This window comes from Eretmochelys imbricata, chromosome 6 (genome assembly GCF_965152235.1).
Source record: "Eretmochelys imbricata isolate rEreImb1 chromosome 6, rEreImb1.hap1, whole genome shotgun sequence".
Lineage (NCBI taxonomy): Eukaryota > Metazoa > Chordata > Testudines > Cheloniidae > Eretmochelys > Eretmochelys imbricata.
In genome coordinates this window covers 38,770,202-38,798,150 of record NC_135577.1, presented here as the reverse complement: position 1 = coordinate 38,798,150, position 27,949 = coordinate 38,770,202, and the positions used below count along the sequence as shown (strand labels likewise).

Sequence of the window (27,949 nt, the reverse complement as noted above, 5' to 3'; positions counted from 1 at the left end):
TCCAAAGCTTGCCAATAACCTTTTGTTACCATATAACAAAGTCTCTGCTACATCCGCATGAACTTATTGAGAACGTACGTATGGGCTGTGGATGCTTTTGAAGAGTTTTATATTGAGAATGTCAGATGAATTATATTTTTATCTTTGTAAGCGTAAACCCATCTATCTTCAAGCCCTTTTTCAGGTACATCAAACCTTTCACTAAGAAGGTTAATGTATTGGACTGTTAAATTTGGGGTTATAGTAGAAACACCAAATTTTTTTTGTACTTTTAATTACATAATCCATGAGTACTGCACAGAGAAATTTTATCTTTATAAGTGGTTTGTAATGTAATAAAATCTTATTCAGATCAGTTTGTACAGAGGTATCAATTTGTATTTTATTCTCGTAAGTACAACTGGATTGTATATTTTAAGACGTTAAACTGAAGAGTGCATCATTTGCACCATGTAAATGTATTACATACTTTATGAAATAATTATGCTTAAGCATATAAACACATGAACATTATCAATTAGACAATAAAAGAATACTTCCATTTTGTTACATATGTAGTGATCACTTTCTCTCTGTAATGGAATTTAGTTTACACATCACACACAAACAGTAGGTTTCCATAAAAACTCTATCCAGCCTCCTTCCTGACAAAGTCTGTGTAAAGTACTTCAAACCCTGAAAAAGGGAGCTGTTGGACGTTGTGAGAGCTTCTGTAGTGCAAGAGAGCCAGATAGGGGCAGATCCTCTGCTGGTGTAAATTATCATCGCTCCAGTGACTTCCGTAGAGCTATGACAACTTGCATTAGCTCAGACTGTCCCAGAGAGAAGCCAGATTAAATAATTCTCCTAAGTGAGAAACCAGATAAGAGAATGATCACAAAATTGATATGACTGATAATTCATTTTTCATTTGCATGGTTTACTGCATCTAACACATCATTTGTGCTCATTACCTAACCACTGTCTTTTCTGGTAGAAGTCTGCACTGTGTTATTTAGAGGACCCCGTTAACAAAAATGTTTTAGCGATAAAAGGGTGATATATTTCACACATAGTGGCTCCTGTGTTAGTGTTAAATAAGATTAACAATACTATGTTAAAGAAATAAGAGAGGATCAAATCCCAACAGAGTTGAGCGCTGTCAGTATCTGTCGTGAATGTACTGTAGTTTGATGCTCGACATGTTTACTGAAAGGAAATGTCCAGTTACAAGGTAAACGCAACATCTAAGTGGTGCATAGTCTCCACTGATTCTGCTCACCGTCTGAACGGGGTAACTTTTGCCCACAGTAAATTAGTGTGTATATCTGATTAAAAAAACAATTGAAAAACTGAAAATAAGTAACTCCAATATTTTGTAAACAACTGCTGCCCGTGCTCCAGTAGATAGAGTTTACTGAAGCAGTATGGATTTGATTTAACTTTAATATTCCACCATTCTGGACCCCATTTTAAATTACTAAATACAACTGTTACAAAATATTTTGAATATTAAAAAAATTTAATGACAGTCCATCTTCCAGCTAAAAAAATGACCTGGAAGTGAACACAATATATTTACACATTTGTACAGTGAAAAATTCATACTTTAAATGAACCACGACTGAACCCCCTTTACATTTTAGGCCACCTGATGGGCTCAAACAATTTATATCCTTTTTTAAGATCAATAAGAGAGCATGAAGAGTACTTGGATTACCTGCCTAGTAGGAATGCACCACATGCGTTATTGAATGCATCTTGAATGCTTTTGACTTCTAGAAAATATTACTGCAACACACGGTGCTATAATTCATGAGAGCAAACGGATGAATTCTTAAATTCGCTAGCGTGTGTAATATTTGTACTGAAGGATTAAAGAATGCCTTGTTCTCATCAGAAATTGATCTTCCTATCATCACTGCATTTTCACTGCATTATGCTGGCATAAGAGTATTTTTTTTCTTTTGATGTGTGAGGTGTTATGTACAATATGTATATTTATTTCCGTATAACTTTGAGAACTCATTTTTAGCACATTTCAAAGTGTAGTAATTCATCATGGTGAGATTTTGTTTTTCTCAAGGCAGAATCTCCTCCAAAAGATGCATGTAGAGTCTGGATAAAATTGTAGTTACTGTCTGATTTGATCTAGTTACTGACTGATTTTACAGATGGAACATTCAGAAGGAACAGTAATGCAAATAGGGGTGCTCTCTCAAGGCATAAGCAACCTCACGGTATGTACCAATTTATACTTGCTGTAAAGTCACAAACTTATCCTGCTAGAATGCAGTGAAAGTTAAAGGACCAGCAGTCCTCTAGAGTAAGTGTTCCAGTGTTCATGTTATAGACTCCTTATTTACAGCCTACTTACATATCCATACTTCAGAAAATCTTTATTTTTAAATAAGTTGTCAGTCCTCTATTCATAGTGGATGGCCTAAATTGAACTTAAGTGGTGCATAGTCTCCACTTATTCTGCTCACCCTCTGAAAATGGGTGAGTTTTGCCCACAGTAAATTAGTGTCTATACCTGATAAAAAACAATTGAAAAATTGAAAAGTAAATAAATAAGCAATTGCTGTCCCCTGCTCCCTTAGATAGAGTTCACTTTACTGAAGCAGTATGGATTTGATTCTGTATCTAACATATAGAATCGCATAACGTGTAAAATTAATGGCTGCATTGGTGCAGCTGCTTTAAGTAGATTAACCCATTCACTGGAAAGCAAAATGGATGGTCATGTAATGTGAAAGTATTTTTATCCACTATGTCACGCACCTGTGAGACTCATTGATGCGGATCATCCCACTATGTTACATATAATCAGGTGGCCTATAATGCCTGAAATATTTATATCATCAAATAAGCTACATCAAGACAGTAAATTCCTGCTGTCATGAATCAGATCTAATTACAGTTGGATTGCTTTGCCATTGCTATACACATCTAACTGAACATACTTCTTACTGGTCTATATACTGTTTACTTTCAGGATATGCTAAGCCAAGATGAAACGCTGAATGACAGCAGATTTTTAACACCTACCTTTGAAGACTGGAGATGATGACCATGACCAAGAACACTGTTATACCTCACTTGTATCCAGAGAACTGGCTGATGAAAGCTGGGTGCTATATGCAGAAAATAGCTTAGGCTTTTCTGCCACTAAGAAGTGTAAAATGTATATGATTATGATGCAGCAACACCTTACAGGTTAAAAAAAACACTGTGTTCTGTGTTGGGTATTTTTACATGGGTATTAAGAAAAACTATGCAAAATATTTCTCATCATCCAGAGAGGGTAAAATTGGAAAATGATTAAGACTAGTAGAAGATTTCTTTACAGATTTATGACTACTTTTATACAGTGGATTTATGCACTGTTACCTGCTAAATTATCTGTTTTATAATTTTGTACTTTTATAATTAACTTGCAATGTAGCGATAACATAAGCAGAATAAGCCTCTGTCACAGAATAAGGGTCCTCTTCATATTAAATGATAGTGGTGAGGATGATACTTTGACAATTCCAGTGACTTTCTATCATGCTATATGATTCATGGTGCAGCAGATGCTATCTTGGGATCTGACAGACGCTGGTGCAGACAGTTGTTTACTGAACCATTGCTAAAAAAACTGCAGTCTGGTATAGAGATAGGATTGGCTTTAAGATTTTGAGACTCCCTAAAGAGGAAGAAGGGACTTCATCCCTCATTCGCTCTTCCTCTGCTTCTGTATCTCTCCTTCTCTGCTTTTTCTATCCTGATTATACTATTGGGATGAAGAGAAAGGACAGATCACCTTTCACCCCTCATGAAGCCCTAGCAGGTGGGTGTGTTCTTAAACAGGCCAGCAGAGAGCATGCTGATCCTTACTCTGCTCTTTCTACAATGAGAAATTTGCTTACAGCAGGAAATCCCATCTTCAGTTTGAGACTGCAAAGGAAATTGAGGGACCCAAAAGTTGGCTTTTCTTAGAAAATGACTCTCTTAACGCATGACTTAATACAAACAAGTAGTGTGTGTGTTTGTGGTCTGGGAACAGGCAGAAAATGCACATTTAAACTACCAAAATGGTGCATACCATCCTCGCTACAGATACCTCAAGGTGAGTGCAATAAAAGTTTTAGCCCAGTACATAGATGAAAGTTCCTTGTACAATTGGAACATTTCAGTAAGCTCCGCTGAATTTTGAGTCAAAATGACTAGAGGAGCTACAAAGCACAGTTTAACATGTAGTGTGAAACTTAGCACAGATGGTTGGAAAACCAGGAGGAAGTGATAGAGTCTAAGTCCTTTACTCCCTGAATTGCATTCAGCATACTATAAGCTATATAAATATATATGGATTCCACATACTGGCATGACTGAGATGTGGTTAGAAACAAGTTGTAATGTTTGCCGCTTTTAAAAAAACAAGTTTCTCATGCAAAGAGTCCTGTGGCACCTTATAGACTAACAGACTTATTGGAGCATACGCTTTCATGAGTGAATACCCACCTTGTCGGATGCATGTAGTGGAAATTTCCAGAGGCAGGTATAAATATGCAAGCAAGAATCGGGCTAGGGATAACTAGGTTAGTTCAGTCAGGGAGGATGAGGCCCTCTTCTAGCAGTTGAGGTGTAAACACCAAGGGAGGAGAAACTGCTTTTGTAGTTGGCTAGCCAGTCACAGTCTTTGTTTAAGCCTGAGCTGATGGTGCCAAATTTGCAAATGAACTGAAGCGCTGCAGTTTCTCTTTGAAGTCTGATCCTGAAGTTTTTTTTGCTGCAGGATGGCTACCTTTAAATCTGCTATCGTGTGTCCAGGGAGGTTGAAGTGTTCTCCTACAGGTTTATGTATATTGCCATTCCTAATATCTGATTTGTGTCCATTTATCCTTTTACGGAGGCACTGTCCAGTTTGGCCGATGTACATAGCAAAGGGGCTGTCAAGATTCCTTCCCCACTCCGAATGCTAGGGTACAGACGTGGGGACCTGCATGAAAAACCTCCTAAGCTTATCTTTACCAGCTTAGGTCAAAACTTCCCCAAGGTACAAAGTATTCCACCCTTTGTCCTTGGATTGGCCGCTACCACCACCAAACAAATACTGGTTACTGGGGAAGAGCTGTTTGGAAACGTCTTTCCCCCCAAAATACTTCCCAAAACCTTGCACCCCACTTCCTGGACAAGGTTTGGTAAAAAGCCTCACCAATTTGCCTAGGTGACTACAGACCCAGACCCTTGGATCTTAAGAACAATGAACAATCCTCCCAGCACTTGCACCCCCCCTTTCCTGGGGAATGTTGGATAAAAAGCCTCACCAATTTGCATAGGTGACCACAGACCCAAACCCTTGGATCAGAACAATGAAAAAGCATTCAGTTTTCTTACAAGAAGACTTTTAATAGAGATAGAAGTAAATAGAAGTAAAGAAATCCCCCCTGTAACATCAGGATGGTAGATACCTTACAGGGTAATTAGATTCAAAACATAGAGAACCCCTCTAGACAAAACCTTAAGTTATAAAAAGATACACAGACAGAAATAGTTATTCTATTCAGCACAATTCTTTTCTCAGCCATTTAAAGAAATCTTAATCTAACGCATACCTAGTTAGATTACTTACTAAAAGTTCTAAGACTCCATTCCTGGTCTATCCCCAGCAAAGCAGCCTATAAACAGACAGACCAGACCCTTTGTTTCTCTCCCTCCTCCCAGCTTTTGAAAGTATCTTGTCTCCTCATTGGTCATTTTGGTCAGGTGCCAGTGAGGTTACCTTTAGCTTCTTAACCCTTTACAGGTGAGAGGATTTTTTTCTCTGGCCAGGAAGGATTTTAAAGGGGTTTATCCTTCCCTTTATATTTATGACAGGGGCACTGCTGGCACATGATGGCATATTATATTGGTGGACGTGCAGGTGAACGAACCGGTGATGGTGTCGCTGGTGTAGATATGTGGACAGAGTTGGCATTGAAGTTTGTTGCATGGATTGGTTCCTGAGTTAGAGGTACTGTGGTGTGATGTGTCATTACTGGTGAGAATATGCTTCAGGTTGGCGGGTTGTCTGTGGGCAAGGACTGGCCTGCCTCCCAAGTCCTGTAGACCTCTCTACAAACGAAAAAGAACTGTAAGCTGCCACATGGGGCCACAGTGGTATCCCTAACTCACCCAGCAATATCGTCAATCTATCCAGCTACACACTCGGCCCGGCAGAAGAGTCTGTCCTATCTCGGGGACTCTCTTTTTGCCCCACCCGCCCCACAAACATGCTACAGTTCTGCGGTGATCTGGAAGCCTACTTTCGCCATCTCCGACTCAAAGAATACTTTCAAGATAACACGGAACAGCGCACTGATACACAGATACCCTCCCACGGACTCCTGAGGGTCAAAATGACAGTCTGGACCTATACATAGAATGCTTCCACCAACGTGCACAGGCAGAAATTGTGGAAAAACATCACTTGCCTCATAACCTAAGTCATGCAGAATACAATGCTATCCACAGCCTCAGAAACAACCCTGACATTATACTTGAAGAGGCTGATAAAGGAGGTGCTGTTGTCATCATGAACAGATCTGACTACCAAAAGGAGGCTGCCAGATAACTCTCCAATACCAAATTCTACAGGCCACTTTCCTCAGATCCCATTGAGGAATACACTAAGAAACTGCACAATCTACTCAGGACACTCCCTACACTAACACAGGAACAAATCAACATAAAATAACCCCAGTCGGGGCTCTAAGGGTATCTGCTACCCAAGATCCACAAACCTGGAAATCCTGGACGCTGTATCATCTCGGGCATTGGCCCTCTCACTGAAGGACTGTCTGGGTATGTGGACTCTCTACTCGGACCGTACGCCACCAGCACTCCCACCTATTTCCGTGACACCACTGATTTCCTGAGAAAACTACAATGCATTGGTGATCTTCCAGAAAACACCATCCTAGCCCCCATGGATGTAGAGGCTCTCTACACAAACATCCCAAGATGGAATACAAGCTGTCAGGAACAGTATCCCTGATGATGCCACAGCACAACTGGTTGCTGAACTCTGTGACTTTATCCTCATGGACAATAATTTCAAATGTGGTGACAATATATTCCTCCAGACCAGTGGCACCGCTATGGGCACCACAATATGCCAACATTTTTATGGCTGACCTGGAACAACGCTCTCATCCACTCACGCCCCTTCTCTACCTACGTTACACTGATGACATCTTCATCATCTGGACCCATGGGAAGGAAACCCTGGAAGAATTCCACCACAATTTCAACAGCTTCCACCCCACCATCAACCTCAGCCTGGACCAATCTACACAGGAGGTCCACTTCCTAGACACCCCGGTGCAAATAAGCGACAGTCACGTTAACACCACCCTATACCGAAAACCCACCGACCGCTATGCCTACCTTCGTGCCTCCAGCTTCCATCCCGGACACACCACACGATCCATTGTCTACAGCCAAGCGCTGAGGTACAACCACATTTGCTCCAACCCCTCAGACAGAGACCAATACAGACAAGATCTTCACAAAGCCTTCTCAAAACTACGATACCCGCATAAGGAAATAAGGAAACAGATCAACAGAGCCAGACGTGTACCCAGAAGCCTCCTGCTGCGAGACAAGCCCAATAAAGAAACCAACAGAACTCCACTGGCCATCACATACAGTCCTCAGTTAAAACCTCTCCAACGCATCATCAGTGATCTACAACCCATCCTGGATAATGATCCCTCACTTTCACAGGCCTTGGGAGGCAGGCCAGTCCTCGCCCACAGACAAACCGCTAACCTGAAGCATATTCTCACCAGCAGTGACACACTGCACCATAGTAACTCAGGAACCAATCCATGCAACAAACCTCGATGCCAACTTGCCCGCATATCTACACCAGCGACACCATCACAGGACCTAACCAGATCAGCCACACCATCACCGGTTCATTCACCTGCACGTCCACCAATATAATATGCCATCATGTGCCAGCAATGCCCCTCTGCTATGTACATTGGCCAAACTGGACAGTCCCTACGTAAAAGGATAAATGGACACAAATCAGATATTAGGAATGGCAATATACAAAAACCTGTAGGAGAACACTTCAATCTCCCTAGACACACACTAGCAGATTTAAAGGTAGCCATCCTGCAGCAAAAAAACTTCAGGACCAGATTTCAAAGAGAAACTGCGGAGCTTCAGTTCATTTGAAAATTTGGCACCATCAGCTCAGGCTTAAACAAAGACTGTGACTGGCTAGCCAACTACAAAAGCAGTTTCTCCTCCCTTGGTATTTACACCTCAACTGCTAGAAGAGGGCCTCATTCTCCCTGATTGAACTAACCTCATTATCCCTAGCCTGATTCTTGCTTGCATATTTATACCTGCCTCTGGAAATTTCCACTACGTGCATCTGACGAAGTGGGTATTTACCCACAAAAGCGTATGCTCCAATACATCTATTAGTCTATAAGGTGCCACAGGACTCTTTGCTGCTTTTACAGATCCAGACTGATACTTGTTTTTTTAAGAGAGTACCTGCGGTTATACTTTTCCCTTAACTGTTCTCTCTTCATTCCAGTCTCCTATACGTGCTTAATGTAAAGCACTACCCTAATATAACTCTAGCAAACTACAGCCAACATAACATGCAAAGGTCACTAGTTAGGAAATGCTAGGTAAGGCTGCAGAGCTGGTGTTAGTATAGCTTATTGCTTAGTATAGATTGGCCAAATCCGCTCTGCAGATTTTCGTGGCATCATGCTAGCATAGCTGAGAGAGAAACTTGAGCTACGTCTCAAGATATGTTGCAATAAATCCAGAAGTGTTCTGCTCCAAAAGAAATTAAAGATATTAAATGATGAAATATAGCAAGAGACTGTGACTCTCCCTTGCGTATACATCTAAGGAAAAGCAAATGATGAATGTTTTATGATCTCCAATAGGACATAAACATAGTGATGCAGTTCTTTTCTGGAGACCTGATTATCAGTCAGATATAGAATCATAGAAATATAAGACTGGAAGGAAACTTGATAAGTCATCTAATCCTGTCCCTTGCACTGGGGCAGGACTAAATATTAGCTAGACCATCCCTGACAGGTGTTTGTCATTGGAGGTTTTTAAGAACAGGTTAGACAGATTCCACAACCTCCCCAGATACTTTGTTCCTATTTTTACAGAACCTTACAGTTAGAAAGTTTCTCATGTCTAACCTAAATCTCCTTTGTTTCAGTTAAGCCCATTGCTTTTTGATGTGTCCTCAGTAGTAAGGAGAACAATTTTAACAACTTTTTACGTATTTGAAGACTTATGTTTCTCATCAGTCTTCTCCCATTTTTTTCAGTCTTTCCTCTTAGGTCATGTTTCTTAGACCTTTAATCGCTTTTGTTGCTCTCCTCTGGACTTTCTCCAATTTGTCCACATCTTTCCTAGAGTACAGTACCCAGAACTGGACACAATACTCCAGTTGAGGCTTATCAGTGCTGAGTAGAGAAGAAGGAATTACTTCTCTTGTCTTGTTTATGACACTCCAGCTAATACATCCCAGAATAATATTTGCTTTTTTTGAAACAGTAGTATATTGTTGATCCACTCTAAATCCCCAGATCCTTTTCTGCAGTATTCCTTCCTAGGCAGTTCTTTCCCATTTGTATTTGTGCAACTGATTATTCCTTCCTAAGAGTAGTACTTTGCACTTGTCTTTATTTCATAAATAAGGCATTTCATAAATGCCTTTCAGACCATTTCTCCAGGTTGTCAATATCATTTTGAATTCTAATACTGTCCTCCAAACTGCAACCCCTCCCATCTTGGTATCCTCTCCTCAAACAGGAAGTTACACCTACAAGCTCCAGTGCCGATATACCAAAACAGTGCGGGCTGCCCATGGAGCTGGAGGTAACTGGCAGTCAGTCCTGCTTGCTGCACGTAAAAGCTAGAAGTTATGCCTGCAAAGCCACCTTCCATGTTATGCTGCCTAACAACCTTCTACCTTAAGGTTTCTCTTCAGCTGTCAGCCAGGTAGACTGACAGGGCTGTATGGGCCTCAACAGGCGTCCCCCAGGAGTAGGGCTGCAGTAATGACTCCCTACACACACGTTCACTACCACAGTCCTAGTAGGCTATTTTGTACTGGGCAATTCCAAAAACAGTCTTGACAGGGTTGTGAAACAAAGATATTTGATTTTGGAAGATCTAATGGGCTTGAATTAAACACTTTCTGAGGGTGGGTTACTGGTTAGATCTCATCCCTTTTGGTTGCAATGAGGTTTAATTTTGTGTGTTCTGATGCTAAACCATGTTTGGAAAGACTTCTCAGGGTATGTCAATGCCAGACATGCCTCTTTCAAAAGAGCTTAAAGTCTGGCTGTTTTCACTTAAGTGCTATTCAGAATGAGTAAGGGGTGACCCTTATTCATAGGACTAGTTAAAGAGCAAGGCATTACTCACTGAGTAAAGTTATGGCCCAATCTAGCTCTTACTGCACAAACTTCAAAGTGTGACGCAAATGGGGAAACGAGACATGAACTGCAGTCATAGAACTGACTTCTCCTAAAGACTAGTTAACAAGTTTGTGTATAAATCTCTCTCCTGCTAGAAATTAACAGCTAATTTCCACTATGTCTATTGTGCAAAATGAACTTTAATGTATGGAGACAGTAGAATTGTTTATGATAGAGGCTGGCATTTTCAAAAGTCCCATTCACTTAACAGGGATCAGAGTTAGGTTTTTAATGAACACTTTTGATATTTCTCCCTGGTGTCTGTTTGAACACGTGGTTATCATTTTAGTGTACTCTGTGCACCTTAGATGAATTTGCCTGTGAATGTGTAATTAACTGTTTGTTTTGTACAAATGTTGACTCAATGTACACTGACAGAGCAGAGAAGGGTAGTTTTGCACCCTAAGATGTTTCAAGCAGGCCATACTGTAAGTATTATTATTTTTAAAAATCCAGTTCCAGTGTGTTGGGTTGTGAACTTAAGTGTTCTGTTAACTTATATTTGAATACTAGAGTATCTTATTTGATATATAAAATAAAAGTGAAAAGTTCAGGAAATACAAACACTGACCTTTGGGCAATCATACTGTAATAAATAAATGCTGTATGTTTGTCTATATTCCATGTTGACTCTGTATAGTACATTTTATATATGCCTGGGCAGCTGGGGAATTTTAAAGTTTGTTGAAGAGCAAATGGGGGTAAATGAATAGTTAAGAAGAGTACCTTGTACCATACCCAGAGAGGCAATGGGGCTAGAATACCAATGGAGTCAGAATACCTGGGTTCTATTCCCATTTCTGCCAGTGACTTGCTATATGCTTGGGTATTTCAGTTAACCTCTGTGTTTCTCTGTCTATTCAATGAGCCTACCCACTTTGAGAAAAAAATCTATAGATGGAAAAATGCTCTGTAACAGCTCAGTGTCAAAATATATTTAAGCATTTCTTAAAGCTTATAAACTTCACCCTCAGAATTAATAAGAATCCTTTCAGTGTTATCATTTAGCTTTATAATACTTATAGCAATTACTTGGTAACATTTTAAAATTATCATCACAATGAATAAATATGCAATTTTCAGAGTAGCAACCGTGTTAGTCTGTATTCGCAAAAAGAAAAGGAGGACTTGTGGCACCTTAGAGACTAACCAATTGAGCATAAGCTTTTGTGAGCTACAGCTCACTTCATCGGATGCATTCAGTGGAAAATACAGTGAGGAGATTTATATACACACAGAACATGAAAAAATGGGTGTTTATCATACACACTGTAAGGAGAGTGATCACTTAAGATGAGGTATTACCAGCAGGAGAGTGGCTCTCCCCCCCCTACTCTCCTGCTGGTAATACCTCATCTTAAGTGATCACTCTCCTTACAGTGTGTATGATAAACACCCATTTTTTCATGTTCTGTGTGTATATAAATCTCCTCACTGTATTTTCCACTGAATGCATCCGATGAAGTGAGCTGTAGCTCAGAAAAGCTTATGCTCAAATAAATTGGTTAGTCTCTAAGGTGCCACAAGTACTCCTTTTCTTTTTGTAAATATGCAGTGTTGAAGAAGAAATAAGCATTTTTTTCTAAAAATAAACAGATGGAGAATGGACAAGAGGGAAAAATTCACAGGTTCAAAAGAGACTTAAGAGAAGACACACTAAGAGCTTCTCTTGGCAAGTAAATCTCCTCTGGGACAAAATCCTACCCTCAGAAAAGTCTATTGAAGTTTTGCCACGGACATCAGTGGGGCCAGGATTTCACCTCTGCAGTCCAGCTTGCAGCCAGTGAATGAGGGAAGCCATAGTGCAGGCGGTGAACAGTGCACCAGTTAAAGCCAGCTATATGCTTGCCACTTCCCAGGGAAGAAGATGGTTCTGAGCTGCACTGCCTAGCCCAGTGTCTCTCAACCTTTCCAGACTACTGTACCCCTTTCAGGAGTCTCATTTGTCTTATGTTCCCCCAAGTTTCACCACTATTACTGAAACATTGCTTAATTTTGTCATTTATACCACAATCATAAAATTAAGTCAGTTGGAATATAAATATCATACATACTTACATTTCAGGGTATAGTATATAGAGCAGTATAAACAAGTCATTGACTCTATAAAATTTCAGTTTATACTGACTTTGCTAGTGCTTTTCGTGTAGCCTGAACTAAAACTAAACAGATATTTAGATTAGTTGATGTACCTGTTGGAAGACCTCTGCATACCCCTGGTTGAGAACAACTGGCCTAGATAACAGCAAAGGAGGTGCGACCCAGGTTGCCTGGAATCCATAACCCCACACATTCTCGAAAATAATTTGGCAAAAACTTAAGCAAAGAAAATTTTACAAAGGGCCCTGATTATGACTCTCCAAAATGAAATGGTATTAAAGGGCTCAGTCCACAGTGGCACTGGGATCACCACAACTTTTAAGAGGGCTGGCCTACAAGCCTGAAGCATTTTGATCTCTGTCTGCTATAACTGTTATTGGGATAGTGGGTCTGAGTAGACTTAATCAGTGAGGTAACAAAGAGCAAATTTTATTAGTCTCAAACATCTGATTAAAAATATTAAGTGCTATGGGGTAAATTTCCAATCAGACAGATTAAAAACAGGATCCCTGCCCCACACTTTCCACGTTTAAGGCACAAGACAGTACAAACCAGCCCTGAGATGGTGAACACAGAGCAGTGCACAGTCACAAACTGAAAAGTGTTTGTGAAGAGAGAGTAAAAACAGTGAAGTTTAAGGGTGTATAGAATGAGTCATGTACCTTATGTGTGGAAGTACCACTTTCTTTTGGGTGAGACTAACTTCTGAAACTGCTCAGAGCACATGTACTTCGTGGAGAGAACTGTATTTCGTAAGTACATATAAACAACAGTAGATACTTATATTGAAGTTCAGTCCAACTTAAGGCAGCAATGCAGTTTTCAGTGACTGTCAATCAAATCCTCTTTGTACAGCAGAAATCTAAGTGCTGGCAAACAAATATATATCTGAATAGCATTCAGTGACTCATTCAGCATGAAGGTTAATATTGAATCCCCTAAATTAAATTTCAGATAAAATTTTACTCTGAAATGAGAATTTTAACAAAACAGTATGAGAATCTCTTCATGCACTTTCACTGTCCGTGAGCTACTGCAATTTCTTCCCATGACCAGATTCCTTAATCTACTTTGCTGTTTTATGGCAGCACATTCCTAAGAAATATTCTTTATCCCCTCTTTCATACAGGAAAGAAATTAATTTATTCACATTGTAATGAATAGATTACATGTAGCGTCTTATCACACAAACCTTGCATAAGTTAGGAAATAGGTTCAGAATTTAGGACCATTGTAGGCTGCTGAATGTCAGTGCTATACCCAAGTATATAATTAATAAAATAAACTGATCTTTCCCCCCCGCATTGTGGACACAAATTTTATCTCATTATAGCAATAAAGTCAGAACATTTCAGGGCAACTCAATTTCAGGTAGCTAGAGTCACGTGGCCTTTAACTTTGTATATTAACACCCTCTCCATATTATAGTTAGCCAGATAAGCAATAAGACATGGAGATGCATAGCAGAAAACATTTAAAGACTATTACTCAAGCTCTCAGTATTAAAAACATTCAAGGTAATGTAGAGACAGAACAAAATTACTCAACTATTCAATAAAACCTTTAATTAGGATTGCAATCAACTTACATTGTTCTAAAAGTGCTGTAGCACAACGGATTACTACTGCATTGCATCAGTGTTAATAAGCGAATGTGTTATCTTTGAGATAACCAAGTTTTTCCAGATTGGGCTGACACGCAAACTGAATCATAGGTGGAGGCCCACACATCAGAATAAGAGTATCTCTGCCTGGAGGAGGCAGGTATGCTTTAATCATGTCTGCAGTAATGAAGCCAGAGCTATACTTCCAGTCTGAAACAAACAACAAGGGATACCATTAATACCTTACAACAATTCAAACATATATTCACACTAAAGGTCCCCATCCTGCCCCTCAACGTGACATCAGCCACACACACACACACACACAGACAAATATCCCGATAGATTCAGCATTTATACCACATTACTGTAAGCAGGCACTTGACAAGGGTAGGATCAAAACCCTGGACTACATCCTCCACTGTTGTAAGTACAACCTTGTCTAGGGCACGCAATAAGCAGGCTGCTTCACACTGCGGCATCTACCTACACACAGCAGGGAAAGGCTCCACCAGCGAGAAGCTGCCGCTCTCCTTGCTGCCTCTCCCTGCCCTGGGGAAAAGCTCCAGCAGTGGGATACTGACATGAGAGGCACTGCTTGGGCATGTAGAAAGCCGTGTAGGGTATATACCCTAAGGTTCTGGCATGTCTTTACTCACTTAAACAGTGCTTTATCATCTACACTGCTTATTCTACCCAGGCTGCTTTACGTGTAGACATAGTTGTGATCACTTACACCAGCCATTCATTTGGCTGTGTGTTTTGTGAGCTAGATACAGTAGAGCTCTAGCTTTGTTTTCCATCCCAATACAGTACTACATAGAAACCCACAACTGATTCTTTATCTTTGTATTGTGCAACTGCACCCTATTTGAAACTGATCTACTGTAAGCGGCACTTGTACATTTGCCTGTTGTGCCCATAGCAAGTTCTAAGCAGACACGATGCCAAGGTAACATCATTCTGCTGATGAAATAAGGAGGGAGACTAGACAAAGCAGAGTTGTGTATTTTGCTGAAAAGTCCAAGAAACTGACACTTTACCCTACCAGTACCATGACAAACATTTCACTATCCAAAGGTCCGCAGGTAACGGTTGCATCATTCAATGGAAGTTAATTATTAGTTCCTGTTTTCTAAGGTTTACAGAACAGCTCCCTGCTTTGGTAAGGTTATCAGATACTAGTAAGTTCGCTAGGAGTGCTCAGATACCACAGGAATGGATGTTTGGATATTGTAGCAATATCCATTAGTAGGAAGGATTAAACCTGTGGCTTGTATACAGAAAAGAGGGCAGAAGAAAATCTTCCTTCGAACACCAGTAACTTACCATGAGGAGGTCTGTCCAATGTATACTGCACCTTAAATTGATCAGGGTGATTCTTGGCTACCTCTTCCAGCTCAGCTCTCAGTAATATGTCTTTTTCAGTCTGTTTAAAAAAAATAAAAAGGGGGGGGGGAATTGTTTGTCACCAGACCATATCAGTGCACACAGTAACATGGACTAACATGGCACTTACTTCGTTTTCAGCAGGCAGGAATCAGAGTTTCTCATTTATCAACAGTCAGTAGACAAACTGAATTTTTCTTAAGCATATGGTAGTTTATAATTTTCTTCACTGTAAATCCAGATTAATAGTAAAAACAAATCAGATTTAACAGCAACCTAGCTGATACTAGTGTTAAACAGTTAAACAGCCAAATGCCAGGAAATTCAGAATCAAGGTTAAAACTCTGATTTGTCTTGGTCTCCCAACCAGTGGGTTTTTTTTTTTGCATATTACAAACATGGCAGTGCCTCGGTATAACAGTGAGAGTTAAGAACAGGGAGTGAACTTCTGGCCTCCCTGAAATCAATGGAGTCAGGATTTCACCCACAATCTTCAGTTCAGGAGTTCGGGGCTTCTGGCAGTTTAACATGCACAAACATTTTGTATGTTGTATTAATATGATTTCTTGGGGATATTTTTTCCTTTTTGTTGGTTTAAGAACAAAAGAAACCAAACCCAGGACAGTGTCTGAGAACAGATGCAATAACCTGTAATATCTCTTGTAACTTCTTATATAGATCATTTTTAAATAAACCATGTCAAATCATATAGCAGCCTTGATAATCAAAGGGAGTTCTGCATGTGAAGTATGTGGACTAGGACTACATGCTTTAATATAACTGTGTGGTACGTATGCATAATACAGATCAAGAGAAAAATCTTGTGATTCAGGGAAGTAATTTTTCCAAATTAAATATCACAACAGTATCACCAGTTCAAAGTCCTCTTAATGGTGTCCCTGGGGTAAAAAAAGAGGGCAAACAAATGACCCAATATATTTACCTGATTAGCAAAAAGGAGGTAACACTTTGTATCATCATTAGGATCCTTTGTGATGTGACGGATCAGCTGCAACATCGGAGTTATTCCTATTCAAAACAAAAGACAATTATAGATGAGCTTTTCCTTTTAGCTCACATGAAGGCTGCATTATCAGGCAGTATGGCAAGCTGACGTCAGTGGAAGTATTGTCTGTATGAAGCCACAAGATCAGGCCCATAATATCCCAATTTCAGATCCATGTCAGCTGTAAAGTTTCTTCTTTTTACTCAAAAAAGCTACAAAGTAACACTTTATTTAGTGCTTTATTAACATTAAATAATAAACACTCTGGTAGGATAGGTAAAGTAAATATTATAACCTCATTGTACAGAGGCTGACACAGACTCAGAGAGGTTAAGTGACTTGCCCAAGATCACATAATGAATCAGTTTAAGAGCCAGGACAAAACATGTGTTCCTGGCTCATAGGCCTGAGCTCAGACCACATCTCTCTTTCTCTGTATTATGATGATTATTAATACTGTGGCAATGCCCCACATCTGCTATCAGAATCAGGAGCCTATTGTCCAAGGACTGTAAAAATAGGAGAAAACAGTCCCTGCCCTGAGTATCTTCATATAAAGGAAAGGAAATCCACAATGTTCAGTACATAAATACATAGATGTTAATTTTAACCAAATGGAATGTTGAAATATTACATCCATGTATCGATGCGAGCACTGTTAGGCAACAGATTCAATTGGTAATGGAGAGAACCTTCAGTCACAAAATAAATTAAACAGAAAATGTCTCGATAATCATCACAACCCTCTAAACCTCTATTTGCTCTCTCATGAGGTTGCTGCCCTCAGTGCAACAGTTTCACCTGTTCCTCCAGCTATCATCCCAAGATGCTTTACAAACTTTCTCTGTGCTTCAGACTTCTTGTCAGGCTTGATAGCAAAGTTACCTGGAAGAAATATTCAGAACTTACAGGTACTTAAATTAATAAAGTATAACAGAACAAACTTATAAATTAAACAGTAATAAGTCACCAGGACCCCAGATGGTATTCAACCAAGAGTTCCAAAGAAACTCAAATATGAAACTGCAGAACTACTAACTGTGGTATGTAACCTATCACTTAAATCAATTTCTGTACCAGATGACTCATGGATAGCTAATGTGACACCAATTTTTTAAAAAAGGCTCTGGAGGCAATCATGACAATTACAGGCCGGTAAACCTAACTTCAGTACCTGGCAAATTGATTGAAACTGTAGCAAAGAACAGAATTATTAGACACACAGATGAACACAATTTGTTGGAGAAGAGTCAACACAGTTTTTGTAAAGGGAAATCATGCCTCACAAGTCTATCAAAATTCTTTGAGAGGATCAACAAACATGAGGACAAGGTTGATCCAATGTATGTAGTGTACTGAGACTTTTGAAAATCTTTGACAAGGCTTCGCACCAAAGGCTCTTAAGCAAAGTAAGCAGTCACGGGGTAAAAGAAAGACAAAAGACAGAAAACAAAGGGGGAATAAATGGTTAGTTTTCAGAACAGAGAAAGGTAAACAGTGGTGCCCCCCAGCGATACGTTCGGCGACCATTACTATTCAACATATTCATAACTGATTTGGAAAAAGGGGTAAACAGCAAGGTGGCAAAATTTGCTGACAATACAAAATTACTCAACGTTAAGTTTAAAGCAGACTGCAAAGAGTTAAAAAGGGATCTCACAAAACTGGGTGACTGGGCAACAAAATGGCAGATGAAATTCAGTGTTGATAAATGAAAAGTAATGCACATTGGAAAACATAATTCCAACTATACATACAAAATGATGGGATCTAAATTAGCTGTTGCTATTGTGAATAGTTCTCTGAAAACATCTGCTCAATGTGCAACAGCAGTAAAAAAAGCAAATGTTAGGAACCACTGTGAAAGGGATAGATAAGACAGAAAATATAATACCACTATATAAATCCATGGTATGCCTACACCTTGAATCCTGCTTGCAGTTCTGGTCACCTCATCTCAAAAAATATATAGAATTGGAAAAGGTATAGAGAAAGGCAACAAAAATGATTAAGGGTATGGGACAGCTTCCATATGAGGACAGATTAAAAAGACTGGGACTTTTACGCTTGGAAAGAGACAACACATATGATGAACAGTATGGAGAAAGAGAATAAGGAAGTGTTATTTATTCCTTCACGTGACACAAGAACCAGGGGTAACCCAATAAAAATTAATAGGCAGCAGGTTTAAAACAAACATCAGGAAGTACTTCTTCACTGAACACACAGTCAATCTGTGGAACTCATTGCCAGGGGATAGGCAAAGGTGAAGGCCAAAACTATAATGGAGCTCAAAAAAGGAATAAAGTGAGTTCATGGAGGATAGGTCCATCAATGGCTATTAGCAAGAATTGTCAGGGATGCAGCTCCATGATGTGGGTGTTCCTAGCCTCTGACCACCAGAAGCTGCGAGTGGACAACATGGGGATGGATCACTCTGTGACTGTCTTCTCTGTTCAGTCCCTCTGAAGCACCTGGCATTGGCCACTGGAGAAAGAAAGGATACTGGACTAGATGGACCTTTGGTCTGACCCAGTATGGCTGTTTTTTGTCCTTATGTTCTTAAGGGATACAACTGCCGTGGAAGTCCAATTGTTGGAGTTGGCAACCTGATACATGGGGACAGATCTTCAGATCCAGCCAAACTGTGCTCAGCACAGGCCAAGGTGGAAATGGTAAAAGTGGCTTTATGCCCCCTTGTAGTCTCCAATCTTACTGCTGGCCAAGGACTAGTTTAGCTACAAGCATAATTTAGAATAACCTTGAGGCACCTCTGAAGAACTGCATCTAGCTGCACCAAAAGGTCATCCTGCAGCTGTGGATTGCTGGAGCACAGTGGTCACTCACCCTACACTGAGAGCTGGGAATAGCAATGACTGTCACCCAAGAGGCTAATTAAGTCATCTTTATGATCCCTTTGCATCATGGGACTTGCACTAAAACATTAACAGACCAAGAGCGTTAAGCCAAGAGACCCTGCAATGAATACAGCAATTAAATATATTAGTGTCCTGCACAGTCAGATCAGACCCTTTTTATTACAGTAATTTATTCATCTCTAGATACCCAAATAGCTAACAAGAATCCAATTAAACCCTTGGCATTGACACTAAAGGCCATGTGACCTTGACCCCTAGCATGCAGGGATCAAAAGAGCTACATAACTTCTTTTGTACACCAGAGGATGCCGCTGCTTTGGGGTAATCAAAAAATAAGACACAGCTTGTAACTCAATTCAGAGGTTACATATCTCTAAGTATCAAACAGAAAGCCTCATGACCAAATTCATGCTCTGATAATCAATTAACAGATTTGTAACCAATGCTACAGAGTTCCTGTTGTCTATAGCAATCGAAGTGCAACAGAAAAGTGTGTGTATTTGTAACTTATGTGGCTTATTGATTCCATCCAAAAAAGAAGACTCATTTGTACTTTATTCCTAATAAAGGGCCTGATCCTGACAAGTGCTAAGTACCTGGAGCTGCCACTGAAGTATATGGGAGTTTTAGGTGTACACTCCCAGTCAATCAAGATCAGGGCAAAATCCCTTATACTCTTTTACAACCATCTTATGTGAGAGTCCCTCAACACATCGATCCCTCCCACACAGAAAGATCCTTATCCAAGACAAGCCTGTTTTAAAACAGGGCAAGCTGGCTTACAGCCAGGGAGTTACAGAGCAGAAATGATGTGCTTCCCAGAGGAGCACTTTAAGATTTGCAGCCTGAGCATCTCGCACAAAGATTAAAAAACTCTCAGCTACTTCAAATACAAGTTTATCGGTGATACAAAACAATATGAATGTATCAATAGAGTGGATTTAAATACCCTTTACAGGAGGGCAAGCGTTTGAACAGTCACATTCTCAGACCAGTACAATGCTCTCAATCCCCAGCATGGTCACCCTACAACAGGCACGAGTCAAGAACATTGGGAGAGAACTCCCATAGGAGAACTTTGGGGCTCATTTCAAAAGAAAGCAGTGTCCCAATCTGGAAAGCCCTCAAGATTTAAATTGCCTTTGAAAATAACTAGATTCCCCCTCCCTCCATTTTAACATCACCGTACCTGTCCCCTTGTATACAAGGAGCCCGTTTGGCCCTCTGAAGTCAATGGTATCCCCAACAGTCATGCTGTCTAAGTACTGGGACATCTTCCCACCTTCAGGGAATTTGGGATGGACATTTTTGTAGTAGACCTGAAGAAACACAGCAACTGTTAGTGTTTTGACCATTTAGCTATCAGATGGCAATAGTGTCATCTCAAAAACACCTTGCACAGAACACTGGACACCTGAAATGAGACCCAGGAAATCCCTTGCTCTCAGTATTCATTTGCGCACTGTAAGTGGAAACCACCACAGTGCAGTGAGAAAACTGCTGCTTCATGCAGCTGCTGCTTTTCCATCCATAGCAGGCAGTGTGGTTAATGGGAATGTCCGTGCAGACTCTATGCACTGCATTTATCTCCTTGTACCTCTGCAACGCCAGCCTCAAGTCACCTCCATCGCTAATCTCCCTCCAGAAAATGGCAGGAGGTCCTTTTTTCGCTTCACAGCATTCGAAAGGGCTCCACCATAAAGTGCAGTGATGAATATTACCTTAAATTCTCCCTTTCACCTTGAAAACGCTTTACAAATGTTAAACCGCGAACAAATCCTCACAACACGTGGAACACGAGGGATCAGGAACAAGAGTGAAACCCAGAAACAAAGGAGAAACTGAAGAAGAAAGCGGCTTGCCCAAAGACAAACAGAGAGTCAGCATTAGAATGGGGATTGGAAGAACTCAGGAGTCCAGGGACCTAACCACAGTGCACTCTGCAATCCATACTAGCTTGAAAGGTTCCAGCAAAGGAAACTATGAACACTCCTACTCAAAATCTTCCAGGATTGTAACATTGAATCAGAAAATGCAACATTCTTTCATGACACGGCACCATGTATGCAAAGAACTTCAAGTCTATTGTTCAATTATGCAAGCATCAGAAAGGAAATAAAGGAGAAAACAATCAGAGGTTGTTTTAGCATACAGAGATGGTTTGGGGAATGTGCAAGGCAGATTCTCAAAGAGCAGGTTATAGATGTGCAGACTGTAACATACTTCTCCACAAGATAAGAGTAAAGCAATGCCATGTACTGCTCTACCCATCCTGTCCAATAACAATCAATTTCAGCACATTTTTAAAGCTGAACTCTGTACAAGAGTCTCAATGTGGAAAACAAGGGCCTCGGGTTCATGCCAGGAGTAGATGCCGACTAGCCTTTCTTCTTCCACTCCTGCTGCACCTAGAATCCTCTCAAGGGCTTCCTCTCACCTTCATTAAATTCAGGCTCCTCATCCATTCTCATGGCCCTGCACATCACTTTCCTGGCTTCCATCTCTGCTCTCATTTCATTTCAGAACCCTTCTTCATTCCTCTGCACCTCCCTTTGTCTCCTTCTCCCCATCCTAGTGTCAAACCTTATTTTATTCTACCCTCTGCACTCTGAGCAGCCCAGTTTCAGCAACCAAATGCTCCCTCTCCTCCTCCAAATGTCTCCTTTAAACCCACCTCTTTTTGAAGCCTTCCCATGATAAATAGAGGTGGGCTGAAGACAGTCTTCCTGTCCCATGAAATTTTTTTAAATTCCAAAGTTTTCCTGTTCTGCATCAAAATTACCCTGAGACCTTTCAAAGTTTTTTCTGACAAAAAACGAGAGACACCCCCCCCCCCCCAAAAAATTCAATCCTGGTCTTGAGAAAACTTTCCCAACTAAAGTTTTGTTGAACCTGATCTTTTCCTGCAATGAGTTTTGGTTTCAATTAATCAGCATTTCTGATAAACGTTTCATTGAAAAATTCCTGACCAACTCCAACAATGAACTCTTCACTAATTAGGTCCCCAGCCTTAAAGCCCTACATTGGTTATCCATCTGAGCTCTTGGAGAAGGCAACCTTCACCCGATTCTGATTTCACATGGATTTTACACTAGTGTAACTACTGACTTTAATTTATCCCAGTATGAGAGCTCCACCAGGTCCTTTGTCTTTCTATGCATTTTATAGAGCACTCTGAACTTATGGCATTCTCCAAATAATAATTTCATTCGAACAACTTCCAAAGCTTAGAGAGATGTGGTGGAATTTCTCTAGTGAAGATGAAGTTAGCAAGCACCTCTTGTCACTTATTTTCTACTTCCATGTAAACCCTATCAATGGCAGCAGCATAGTTTTAGGAAGAACAGTCCTTAGTTACCAAGTATCAGAGTCCTTAGTTAATCATTGCTGAAGAAGTAACAGGGAAGAGCTCCTGACTCCATTTTATTGGATACTGTGCCGAAATAGTGACTATTGTTTTCTTCTCCCTCTCAGGGTCGTGATGGCAGATTTACTAGCGAGATTTATATCATTTAAAGGACATTGTGAAATAAGCTGGTGTTTCAAATTCCTAACAGCCAGGTATCACATCATAAAAACTGGTATCACAATTGGCAGCCTTGTAACAATCATCCTCTCATCCCTAAAGAATGAGGCACCAAAAATACATCCCTCTCAAATGTCAGGCATTGGTAGGAGCTGTAGGGAGAAATTTGCAGTGTCCCCCGCTGTACCTATTCAATAGGAAAATAGACTTCACTCTCTACATCTAATATCCAGCACCTTCCAGGGTCACTAAATACACTTTAAAATAAATACTAACCTGGAGGACTTTTGCCATCACATCACCGTATATTAAGAAAGGTCAAATTTGGGGCATAAACTACAGTGTTTGACAGCATCACTTTAAATGTCACTTAAATCCAATCCTCTCCTTCCTAAGGCAAGCATCGCCTTCTACACTTGGATAGTAAACATGTCCAGTTAGATTAAATTATCTGTCTCCATGAAGGCAGCTAATATTTACCTTTATAATTAAGTCAACATAACCTTTTACTTCATCACTGGAAACTGGAGTGTAGGCCCGGATGACAAGATTACCATTGATTTTGGAAGAGAGGTAAACATGCTGGCCTAGGGAGAAAGAGTTACAATCTAATTATCTCTTTCAGGACTGAGAAAAGAGAAAACAAAAAGAATGGAGTGGGAAATAAAGAATCTAAACATATACAATAACTCCAATAAAAGCATTAGAAGCTAACCATGATAGGCACATCCTGTTGGGATACAGAAGTTGTATCATCATCTAGTCATACAACCCTAGAATCATTCTTCACTACATTGAAGTTTAATCAAATGCTATTGTTGAGAATATATGCTATATCCTTCAATATGTATATTTACATAATCCATGGTTATCATAACACCATCAGGAGTATGCAAAATACACACACACCCCATATATGTGATGAGAACAGCAATAGCATAAATTCTTTTTACAACCATGAAATAAATTGCTGAACTATGTCATGATGGCTATTTTGTTCATTTGTTTTGCGTACCTTGGACATTACCACTACACTGCCTCTAACCCATTTCTTCCAGGACCACCTCAGATATTGAAAAAACACTTTGCCCATTGTGGCTCTTCCCAATGCATGCCAATAAAGCAATACCATGTATAAATCTATAATTCCAGATCCCTGTTATTGAAAAACTAATATAATAGTCACTATTTCTACTGGACAGAAGATTTCTGCTTTGTTGCAGTTTAGACAGCCAGTCAGTAGCCAGTCAGCCAGATACAATTTTATCAAACTATTCCTACTATCACATCTCCTTTTCTCTGGTCAAGTGGCTGGGCCCATGGTTAGAACAAGATGCTGCAGGCTCTACCTGTGTCTTCACATATAACCTACAGTTGTAGGACTTTCTACTACACTTGTATATTTGGGAAGGGCTCAGTTCATACAAGAGTCAACCTATTCACACCTATATTTGGGATTTATGAAAAAAAATGAAAGCATAGTAATTTGGCTTTTGCTGCTGCTCCCAACCTAATAGGTATCCACATAGCCTCTGTTCCTTCTCCTGTTTGTAGGTGCTAATCTATGGTTTTTGTAGCATGGTATTATACAAGAGAGGGAGCTTGTCCAACAATCCAGCACCATGGCTGCCTCTAAATGGAGTTTTTAATACCCCATCTTCCTGAGCACCAAATTCACTATGCTTAAAAAAAAAAAAAAAAAAAGATGATGATGATGATCAGGGAAAAATCCTAAATTTACCCAAAAAAAATAATCACAGGAAAGAGTTTCAGTATTTACCTATAGGTAGCCCTAATACATGATCCGGCGACGGAAGCCCAAACCTGAATTTCCTGGTATCGTGGCTGATCTCCTGACAGAAAGCAAAGAGATGGAGAATAATAAGTGTGGTTTCAACAAGACAGTACAGTAGCACTCGGAATTTGGAAAACAGCACAATGTGCTTTGGTGAAACTACTGTTCATTAAAGTATACGCCAAAATCCAAACAGCAAAACAGAAACAGGTTTGACAGTGAAATCTTAACAGTTCATCTTTTTCTAAGCCTGCTTATAAAGGACTAACTCTTGAAGTCCTCTCCCCTTCTCAGAAGCCAAGAGGAAGGCAATTTTTCCTGATTAAGGACATTGTGACAAATGCAGCCTTACAACAAAAATCTTTAGGTTTTCTCTAATCAATATACATGCTCATTGTACCTTTGATGTTTCCTGATTTATGACAAAACTGGCATGCCTTATGTAGAGGCACATATTACATTAAGGAAGGCTATAACTCCTACTTCCCACCAATGCAAATTCTAAGTGTATTAAAAGGAAGATATGCCTCTGGATTAGGAACTGTGCATTCAGAGAAACTAATCCAATTATTTATTCTTTTGAAGGGGTAACTAGTAAACACTAATTTATGCATTACGTTTTAGGAACCAAATTTATGCAACATCTAGAAAAAATATTCCAAGACATTTCCAGTAGCAGCTATGAAAATGAGATGTTCCCAAAAGCATTAAATACTTAATGACAGAGAATACTTACTGTCCTAAGTAAACCCACTCAAGGAACAGGGAGGATACAAGATCCAGATGCCATATAAAAAGTTTATTACCAAAGGTGATGATAAAATTGTACTGGAACACACATGGAGATACTTTAAAGGGGTTGTTTAATATTAAAAAATAATATTAATCTTTTTTAACCTTCTATCCAAGAACCTCAAAACATTTTACAAACATTAATTATAGACATACCTTCAAACCACAGCACTCATAATTGGAAATCCCAAAGTTCAGGGATGTTTATATCAGAGTTCTGAGCTAGCCCATTATTACCAGGGAAACTCTTTGGATCCAAGTTCAAATTTTAAAACCTCCACTCTTAGTTTCAGAGATGAGTGGATCTGTGTTTGGGTCCATCTCTGATTATGCGAACTTCACAACACTCCTGAAAAATAACTTAGCATTATGGGTCTTCATTTTGTAGATATGGGCACAGACCAAAAAAAAAAAAGACTTATTGAACTGCTCAAGATCACACAATGAACCAGTTTCAGAGCCAGGGTAAGAGCACAGATCTAACTCCAGTCCTGTTTTGGTCATTCATGCTTCCTCCCTGAGAAAGTGTAGGCTGCACAATCTAAGTGATCTTCACAGAGCAGTTTGGCAGGATTCTAAACGAACTGAATGGGTTTGGTCACCTCTTTCTTTATCAATGGCAACGGATACTTAGTGTGTGGCTCCTGTAATGTAATGGGATCACTCTTCCTCTGAGATCTCCTAGCCTTGAAAACTAACAGCAAGGCTGACAGGGCAATGACAACCACAGCAATCAGCAAGGCCAGGTCCTACAAAAACAAAAACAAATGGCACATGACATCAGACACAGCCTTGACTCAGAAAGGAAAGGAGGACTTGTGGCACGTTAGAGACTAACACATTTATTTGAGCATAAGCTTTCGTGAGCTACATTGTAGCTTCCTTCATCGGCTGAAAGCTCATGCTCAAATAAATGCGTTAGTCTCTTAGGTGCCACAAGTCCTCCTTTCCTTTTTGCGAATACAGACTGACACGGCTGCTACTCTGAAACCAGCCTTGACTCAGAGTCACTGGTTTAAGTGCATCAAATGCACCAGCCTCCAAGAGACACAGATAAAGTGGCCCTGGGCACGTTAATATTATGGCCACAGACTTCGGACGGACGTGGGGGGGTTGGGCAGCTCCCCCGGAGCTGCGAGGATCTGGGGCCTCGGAAATGTCGCGACCCTGCGGGTGCCGCACAAGCCGCAAACACACCAAGCGCGCACCCCCACCCCTCAGCCCAGCCTCCATCACTGCCCCGCCCCCCATGCTCTTGGCGCTAACGGCGCTCCCAGGAGTGTCTCAAACCGCCCCGCCCCAGGCTGCAGAGGGGCGGGGAGCGGCTGCCACGGAGCCCAGCCTGCACCGCCCGCCGGACACAGCCCCCCTCGTACCGCGCTCGGCTCCATGACTGCGGCAGGCAGCGCTCCCGGCCCCGGCGCCGCCTGACGGGTCCCGCGTCGACTCCCGCTGCGCCCCGGTGCAACCTCCGAGTCCTCTCCCCGGCACGGTCTGCCCAGCCCGTGCAAGCCCCTCCTGAGTCCCGCCCTGCACGCTCCGCCTCCCCAAACAGTGCAACCCCCTCCAGCCCGGCTCACTCTCTCCAGCCCCTGCCCACTGCTACCGCCCCCGTGCAACCTGCTCCAGCCCTGCACACTCTCTCCACCCCGTGCAAACTCTTCCCACGCTCCCCGCTCCGCCCCAGGGCAGCCCCTCCAGCCCTGCACGCTCCCCCCGTGCAACCCCCTCTCCCCACTGTGCAGCCCGTGCAAACCCCTGCCGCCCTACGCGCTCCTCCCCCCCCTTACCCATGCTTTGCCCCACGCAAGCCACGCCTCTCTCACCCCACGGGAAAAACCCCCGCCCACCCGTTCCAACACCTTCCGACCCTTGGTCCCTGCAATCCTTTCCCCCTCGCCCTGCTTCAGCACTGTGGTAGCAGCTAGACGATATAGGTCACTTCTACTGCACCTACCATGTTCCCTAACCACTGGATTTCACCAGTCTAGATGAGGCCTGCTCTATACTTAACATTTCGATAGACTGACAAGCCCCTCTCACTGTGCCAGCACCTCCTAATAGCCCACCAGGTCTGATGTCCCTTCTGTCACTTCTCTCTCTGTGACTCAGGGTGCTCTCTTCATGGTTTGGCTCCCTCGCCAGGTCACTACAGTCGTCCCCTTCTGGGGTATCAAAGTCTCTACATAAAAAATGGCAGACTGCCCTGACCTGGACACTCCTGCAGTGGCCCACCTTCTACTTCAGATTCCAGCTCAGGAACCCTTTAATCAGCAGCCAAGGTCTGCACCATCTTACACCTTGCTGCCATTCCCCTGAGCCTTTTCATATATCCTCTCTCCCAGGTTTCCCTCTCTAATGTCCTGAGAGTG

General features: G+C 41.1%; 2 protein-coding genes across 3 annotated transcripts in view; one reads left to right on the top strand and one right to left on the bottom strand.

Annotated features, from left to right (window-relative positions):
- Positions 1-3,049, top strand: part of PPFIBP2 (PPFIB scaffold protein 2) — a 156,784-nt gene extending 153,735 nt beyond the window's left edge. The window contains exons 28-29 of the mRNA XM_077820109.1: positions 2,154-2,219; positions 2,978-3,049. Of these exons, the coding sequence (XP_077676235.1) occupies positions 2,154-2,219; positions 2,978-3,049 (138 nt within the window). The remainder of the gene's footprint in view (positions 1-2,153; positions 2,220-2,977) is intronic.
- Positions 554-27,054, bottom strand: CYB5R2 (cytochrome b5 reductase 2). Of its 2 annotated transcripts, XR_013346487.1 has the most exons (10): positions 26,954-27,054; positions 26,180-26,326; positions 24,771-24,843; positions 23,471-23,577; positions 20,654-20,783; positions 17,387-17,470; positions 16,523-16,608; positions 15,520-15,619; positions 14,176-14,400; positions 554-846 (listed from the first exon to the last, which is right to left on the bottom strand). XR_013346487.1 is itself a non-coding variant. In XM_077820110.1 (9 exons), exons 1-9 carry the CDS (start codon positions 26,966-26,968, stop codon positions 14,228-14,230), a joined length of 915 nt encoding a protein of 304 aa, XP_077676236.1. In that variant the 5' UTR covers positions 26,969-27,054; the 3' UTR covers positions 14,043-14,227. The 2 variants fall into 2 exon arrangements, 1 of the variants encoding a protein (XP_077676236.1); XM_077820110.1 differs by lacking the exon at positions 554-846 and having other exon boundaries at positions 14,043-14,400.
- Positions 27,055-27,949: the final 895 nt, after the last annotated feature.